Source organism: Lepus europaeus, chromosome 13 (assembly GCF_033115175.1).
Source record: "Lepus europaeus isolate LE1 chromosome 13, mLepTim1.pri, whole genome shotgun sequence".
NCBI classification, from domain to species: Eukaryota; Metazoa; Chordata; class Mammalia; order Lagomorpha; family Leporidae; genus Lepus; species Lepus europaeus.
The window spans coordinates 98,282,706-98,290,528 of record NC_084839.1 but is presented as its reverse complement, the minus strand read 5'-3'; the positions used below and the strand labels follow the sequence as shown (position 1 = coordinate 98,290,528).

The following is a 7,823-nucleotide window of genomic DNA, read 5'->3' as shown; positions in this document are numbered from 1 at the left end:
TGTGACCTCAGCCCAACCTCTGTGGCTCAGTTTTTCCATTTAGCACTAATTAGCTGTGTGACTTCAGCCCAACCTCTGTACCTCAGTTTTTCCATTTGTAAAATGAAGAGAGTAATGAAAATAGGATGCCCTTGCTAGGGCTGCTATGGGGGTTAGCTAGTGTGAATACTGCACAGAGTACTAGTTATTGCTCTTATAAAATACTCACACTGAGAGCGGGATAAAACAAAGAACTGCAGGCTTTACAAATTACAGAATACTTAGCACATCCCAATATTTCAGATCCTCTCTTTCCCTTTTCCCACAAAGTCACTATTTCTGCACATTTATGGTAAGCTTGAGGGAAGGTCTAAGACTTGGATTGTTAGGGAATGATTCTTTACTTTTTATTTGAGACACATTTTTGTCTCAAGTATTTTCATAGGACCAGACTGGCCGCTGACCTTGTCTGTGTATCTTTCGTTTCCAAATTTATCTCCCACCTCTGCTGAAGTGCGGTATGTCTTCTTCACAAATAGCGATTCTGGTGATGCACGGTTCTCGAGCAGCACAAGCCCCTCCGCTGGGCGATAGCCCCCTGCAGGCAGGCACTGGCATTTTCACCGGTTACTAGCATTAACACCCCGGAAGGAAGTTGCCCATGCATAAAGTAGGCAACAAAATGGTAGAAGAAGAAGAAAGAAGAAAGGGGGGTGGGGGGTAGGAAAAGAAACCACAACTTCTTGACTTGCTACTCATAGACCACATGAGGCCATCCGACTGCAGCACAAATCTTAGCTCTTGCACTGAATGATGTACAGCTTCTAGCTAAAACGCAATCCTGTAAGCAGTACTTCACTTGTTACTTCCTCTCCTCCTCCCGCTCATCCCAAACAAGGCTCTCAGAGCCATTCCCACTGCACAAGCTGTTCCTTTCCTAAAACTTCCGGCATCTGAAGAGGTAGGGTGGGGATTCCTTTCATTCTTAGAGTCTTTCACAGCATCACCTTGTCACTCCCAAACTCACAGATTTTCCCTTAACTCGCCAGGCAGGGTTAACCACAATAGTCAGCGCTGGACCGAGCCAAAGCCAGGCACCAGGAACTCCATCGGGGTGACACATGGGTGACAGGAGTCAAGGACTTGCTCCAGTCACCTGCTGTGGCAGGACTCGATGCCAGGTGCTCCACAGGTGTCAGCGGAACACACTACCCACAGCACCCGCCCGTCTCCTCCTGCCCTTTATTCACAACTGCAGAATTTCTGTCTTTTGATAATTTTCATGATTGGAAGATCCAAACAGCTCCCTAAATCCTGTAAGAGGCTTCCCATTTTCTCACAATACCAAAAATATGCCCTTCTTTGTTTTAGACCTTTAACAGGAAAATATTGCAGATATCTCTTAAGTGTTAGGTGAGCTGCATTAAGTCTGTATGTTTCATAACAATGATTGCTAGACAGGACAGATTATCTCATAGACTTGGTACTATATTGAGAGTGGCAAAAAACTACTGTTATAAGTTTCTGATTGTTGAGGTCAGCACGCATCCCATATGAGCACCAGTTCTAGTCCCGGCTGCCCTCTTCCAATCCAGCTCTCTGCTATGGCCTGGGAAAGCAGTAGAAGATGGCTCAAGTCCTTGGGCCCCTGCATCTGCATGGAAGACCTGGAAGAAGCTCCTGGCTCCTGGCTTCGGATCAGCGCAGCTCCAGCCATTTCGGCCATTTGGGAAGTGAACCAATGGAAGGAAGACCTTTCTCTCTGTCTCTCCCTCTGTCTGTAACTCTACCTCTCAAATAAATAAATTAAAAGAAATAAGTTTCTGATTGTGATGATGCCCTGAGAAGCAGAAAAAATAAAACATCTTTTGCTCTAACATGAATCATTGTATTTCCATCTTTGATTACAAAATAATGACATATACCCACCTGTCACACAAAGACTTAAATATTAATAAACATCTTCAAATACTTCACAAGAAAAAACGCTGGCTATTTCACAATGAAATTTCCATATGATAGCTGATGTCTTGTCATAACTAGCTTAAAAAACTTATTAAGGCTGTGAAACACTGAAAAACAAAAGGATAGGGTACAGGAGGGAACAGGAGAGGGAGAATATACAAACCATCTTTGAAAGTTCCGAGTAGATGATTCTGTTCATAGTGGCATTTGATATTGGAAATTTCACATACACAAATCCTGAATTGTGCTTTTAAATTACTGTAAAAAAATTTTGTTTTGCAACATTTCTGAAGGTACCTTCAGTTTGCCTGAAGTATCTTTCTGGCATTATGCCTGTGTTTTTTGATACCCCATTACATGTAATAACACCACACCAATTCCCCTTTTCTGATAAAGGCTACACTGTTTCAGACATGTCTATAAAGCAAAAACCATCTATTTTCTTTTCTAACAACATATTCATGCTTCCAAAGGCAGGAAAGTATGATTCTCTCGGAATGCTCAGTAGTTACTCAAGAAGATGGTCTCTTCTCAAAATATATTTAGAACTCCCCTTGGGAAGCGTCCAAACGTTAGACGTTAGAAGCCACACGGGGAGCCAGCCACAGTTACGGCCACACTGTTACAGCCACACTGTTACAGCCACACTGTTACTTCGGAGTCCTCTCTGTCTTTTAATAATAAAAGTGACGTCACTCACCTTGTTCAATCAACTCAGCTTTAAATGAACACTGTTGGCTGTACCCAACAATAAAACTTACCTCAAAAGGCAGAGGGTTGTTTTTTTTTTTTTTTCTGCTTTGAATGTCACTTTTTCAAAATGCAAACGCATTCTGACTGGCGTCCCCCAAATCGTCAGAAATAAAAGTAGCAGCTTAGAGTAAGATTAAAGCCTGGAAGCTTCCAGAAGCAGGTAATGGTGGGGGCGGGGAGGGTGGAAAGGCTGGGAATACTTAAAAAAACAGCCACATTTCTTTATGCCCACATTTGTATTTGCCCTGTGGGTGACTGAATCGTACATACTAACAGACCACCTTTTCAAAAATCCTAAAAACGGCTTTAACTAGGATTTGAATTTAAAATTTCCCACAAGTATCAGGGGGGTGTGGTGGGGAGACATACACCGGTGTGTGTACGGACCTAAGCACCCGAGGCTCGTGTCAGAGGTGCAAGTTCTCGATCTGACGTCTGGTTGAATGCTGGTGATTAAGAGGGGCCTTCAAGGGCTCTGGGCGTCTCTGGTCTCGCCTGCAACCCTAGGTAAGGTTGCACTCCGCCACTCCTTGTTTGTTTCACAGTGTGATTCCTGCAACAGAAACTTTTCAGTGATGGTGAATTTTATTTTTGTCATTTTTGGCACTTCGAGCGCACAAGCTTGGTTGTGTGGTTTACGATGGTTTTAATTTTTGCATTTTACATTCCTTTGGGCACTTTTTAAGGAGCGGGCGCGGTCTTCTCCGTCGCTGCGGGGACGCGGTAACCCTCTGCCTCTGTCTCTTTAGTTTTAAGGGCTTCTCTCGTGGACGCCCACGAGTCTCCCGGGGATCCCGCGTCATTTATCGGAGCGGGTGGAACTTGTCCACCCCGGCCTTGCTAGAAGCTGGTATCCCCGGCTTCCGGCTTGGGCGCTTTGGCCACTGCTGTCACAGGCTCTGGGAGCCCCTCCCGGCAGAAAAGCACAACTGGGTTTTTCCGGGCCCACATGGCCACGTCCGCTCCAGCCCCGCTGGCCGGGTTGGAAGGGGGTCCTTCTGCTGCAAGCCCCCAGCCGCTTGCCGCAGCGGTTCCGGAGGCGCTGGAGGCTCCTGGCCGGCGGCCCGGGGCCCTGGCTGGGCAGCAGAGCGTCCAGGTTCCTAGTCCGGTAGCCCTCCTCGCGGCTGCGCCCCAGCAGCATGGCAATGTTGGGGTTGCGGACGGCATAGATGACAGGGTTGATGGCCCCGTTGGCCCAGGTCAGCCAGACGGCCACCACGTTGAGCAGCGAGGGCGCCTGCGAGGCCTGGGCCTGGCGGGCCGCGGCCAGCAGCACCAGGAAGCAGTAGGGTCCCCAGCAGCAGATGACAAAGACGATCATGAGCAGCACGGTGGTGGCCGTGCGCACCTCGCTGCAGAAGCGCAGCACGCGCGCGTAGGTGGTCACGGGCCGCACGCGCACGTCCGACAGGCGCACGGCCCTGCAGATGTGGTAGTGGCAGAAGCACATGAGCAGGAAGGGCAGCAGGTAGCAGGCCACCACCAGCCCCACGCTGTAGGCCGCGCCCAGCTGCGCGGGGTCCGGGGAGGTGCGGTAGAGGCAGCCGTGGAAGCTCTGCGCCGCCGCCGCCGCCGCCGCCGGCTCCCGGGGCGCCCCGAGCAGCTCCCAGGGCAGCGAGAAGCCGAGCGCCGCCAGCCAGGCGCCCGCCAGCAGCTGCAGCGCGCGGCGCCGGCCGATCTTGTCCCGCGGCGGGCGCACGATGGCGCAGTAGCGGTCCAGCGAGATGAGCGCCACGCTGAACGTGGACACCATGCCGAAGCAGGAGCTGAAGAAGCGGCTGGCGGCGCAGAAGCCGCGCCACTGGCCCCCGGGCGGCGTGAAGAGGTCCAGGAAGGCGGCGGGCAGGCACAGCAGCGCCGTGAGCAGATCCGACAGCGACAGCGACAGGATGAAGGCGTTGGTGACGGTGCGCAGCGGCCGGTGTTTCACGATCACCCCCATCACGGCGCAGTTGCCCAGGCTAGACAGCAGGAAGATGAGCAGCAGCACCAGCGCCTGCACCGCCACCGCCGCGCCGTGCGGCCTCCCCGCCGCCCCCGCCGCCCGCGCCGGGCCCGCCGCCCCCGGCCCGCCGCGGCCGCCGCCACCCGCGGCGCCGGCGCTGCCGCCCCCGCTCCCGTCGCTCTGGTTCCCCAGCGCCGCGGCCGCCGCGGTCGCCACGGTGCTGAAGGCGAGCGCGGCCGCCGTCGCCGCCGAGGGCGTCCCGCCAGGAGAGCCGGCCGCGGAGGGGGCGCCGGGCGCCGGGCTGCCGGCCCAGGCCATGCTCGCTGCTGGGCGGGCCGGCGGCGGCGGCGGCGGCTCCTCCATGGGGCTCCGTGGCGGCCGCGGCTCTGTTCATCCCGCCGCCCCGGGGGAGCCGGGCGAGGCCGGAGCGGTGGCGGGAGCCTGGGAGCCGGCGAAGCCCTGGGCGCGCGCGGGTTCGCCGCGTTGCCGAGGGAACCGCGTGTTTACGCAGCGCGCAGGCGGGGCGGGACGCCGGCCCGGTACCGTCCGGAAAGCCGGCACGGCCTGCCGCGTTCCCGCCGGGCCACCCCCCACCCCACCCCCCAGGGAGTCAGGGCTTGGGGGACGCAGGGCCCCGGGCGACCCCCTCCGGGAGCCACTGCCCGGCCAGATGTCCAGGGTGGACGAGGCTCACTGTTACTCGGGGCCAGGGGCACAAGTGCTAGGAGCGCTCTGCTTTCTGTGGGCGTTCTAGAACCTGAAGTGGAAGTCCACATCCCGAAACCTTAGACTTGAGGGGCAGCAGAATTGGCATGAGAGGTGGTGAGGGTTCTCCAAGCCCACACTTTGAGAACCACTGGTGGACCGCCTTGACTGAGCCCCGGAATTAGCGAGAACGGGCACCTGAGTGCGGCTGTGCGCCTGGTCTCAGGCACAGGAGGAGCCTGAGGAGGGGAGCGCGCTGTTGCCCTGAGGGCATTCTGCACCTGCTTTCTGGAATGTGACCGGTTTTGAGTCTAAGGTGCTGTGTGCGCGTGCGCCAGGCAGTGGCCGCGGCGCAGCCCCCAGATCCCTGGTGTGGAGACGGGGAACGTGGGCACGACCGCCCAAGGAAATCGCATCTCGGGGTTCCGGGCGTGGCTTCCAAGGGCAAAAGTGTAATTAGACCCTGCAGTAAACCCAGGGCTGTGCGCTAAAGCAACGTGGGCACCTACCCAGCCGCAGGAGCAGCCCCAGGGGCCTCTCGGGCCCTAACACAGAGCTGGGGACCTGAGACTCCGTGGAAAGCCCCCCCCCCCGGCCCCCCATCCCTTATGCTGATTTCTGAGGCACGGTCAAGTTTGATAAACAGGGCTCTAAAGAATGCCTGATGACGTTGATGCCTTAAGTCTCAGTGAAATCTTGTACTGGAAATCAAAAGCCTAAAGAGAAGCGAGTTAAAGGTGGTAAACCGACTCGGAGTTCCTGAGCCTTGGCGTTACTGACATTTCAGGGCGTGAGCTCTCATTGTGAGGTTGTTCTGTGCATCCATGGGATGTTGCCAGCATCCCTAACCTCTACCCGAGAGATGCCAGTGGCACCTCTCCCAGTGGTGACACTGAAACTGTCTCCAGACATTGCCAAATGTCCCCTTTGGATTCAATCCCAGCTGAGAACCACTCCAGATAAAATTATTGATTAATTATCAAAATAGTGATAATTATCAAAAATATTAATTTTTAGCAAATTACAATCTTCTAACATTGTGCTTAGCTTAGGAAACAAGATCTCAGCCCAAAGAGGCTTACAGTCTTTTTTTTTTTTTTTAAGATTTATTTATTTGTTTGAAAGTCAGAGTTACACAGAGAGGAGAGGCAGAGAGAGACAGAGAGATCTTTCATCCGCTGGTTCACTCTCCAAATGCCCGCAACGGCCAGAGCTGTGCAGATCCGAAGCCAGGAGCCAGGAGCTTCCTCCAGGTCTCCCACGTAGGTGCAGGGGCACAAGAACCTGGGCCATCTTCTACTGCTTCCCCAGGCCACAGCAGAGAGCTGGATTGGAAGTGGAGCAGCTGGGACTCGAACTGGTGAAGATTACAGTCTTAGGCAAGCACAAGGTGATGAGTTGTTAATGAAATTCTATGGTGGTGACTAACTTCCTAGGGCCACCGATGAAAACTTTGCAGGAAGGACAACTCGAGTTTCTTCCTGCCTTTCGTTGCCTCAGCATCTCTCTTCTGCTAGATCCTCCCTTTCCACCTGCCTTTAGATGCTGGAGCCTGTCAAGGCCCAGCCTTTCATTCCTCAGGACTTCCTCCCACATCTCACATCCAGGGCCTCGAGGACTGAATATTCTTAACTCCAAATAATATCTCTGGCCCAACGCATCTATCCCTGCCACTTGGCATATCCCCTTTGATGTGCAAAAGCACCTCAAGCTCACAATGACCCAGATGGAACTCCTGATCTCCTTTGCTTCCCCTGATAACCTTGACCTCAGCATCCTGTATCTCAGAACATGGCACCCCACCCATTCAGCTTACCATCGACGCACTGGGGATGCGCTCTTGGTAAATGCCTCTTCTTCACTAACAGCCCACCTGTCCAGTCATGCCACACCTGCTGAATATCTTTGCGTGAATAAATATCTTTATTTATTCCACTGCCCCATCTACTGTCTGAGTCTCACCTCTTCTCCTGCTGTCACCTCCTAACGGATGTCCCTACTCCACATAGTTGGCAGGATGTTCTTTATTAAAATATTTAAAAATATGGTCATTGCCATTCACTTACTTACCACCCCCTCCCATGGCTGTTCCTATTTAGTTTGGAATGAGGACCCACACCTTAGTATTTCCTACAAGGCATGGCAGGGTTTGACCTCAGCGTCCACTCTAGTCTCATATGGGACTATTTTGCTCTTTTTCACTCCACTGTAGTCCCATTGGCCTTTTGTGAGTCCTATAAACATCTCATCTTAGGGCATCAACACTTGGTGCCACTTAGAAAGCTCTAGTTCCTGCCCCTGTCCCCGTTCCAAGTTCCACAGGAAGGTTGGTCCCTCAGGGGAAGTCTTCCATGGCTGACCCTCTACCCTTGGCCCCATAGTGCACACATTGGATCATGTTCGCCCGTTAGTGTCAGGTTTTCCACTACTAGCGTATAGCCACTGCCTGTGTTTCTGGGGTTGTCTAAGTATTACC

The 7,823-nt window shown here is 53.4% G+C and overlaps 1 protein-coding gene across 1 annotated transcript; it reads right to left on the bottom strand.

The window, feature by feature from the left end:
* Positions 1–1,856: 1,856 nt before the first annotated feature.
* Positions 1,857–5,005, bottom strand: GPR135 (G protein-coupled receptor 135). Its single transcript, XM_062208809.1, is given in 2 exon segments — positions 1,857–3,687; positions 3,689–5,005. Coding segments are annotated over 2 exon segments (1,467 nt in total). The 3' UTR covers positions 1,857–3,537.
* Positions 5,006–7,823: the final 2,818 nt, after the last annotated feature.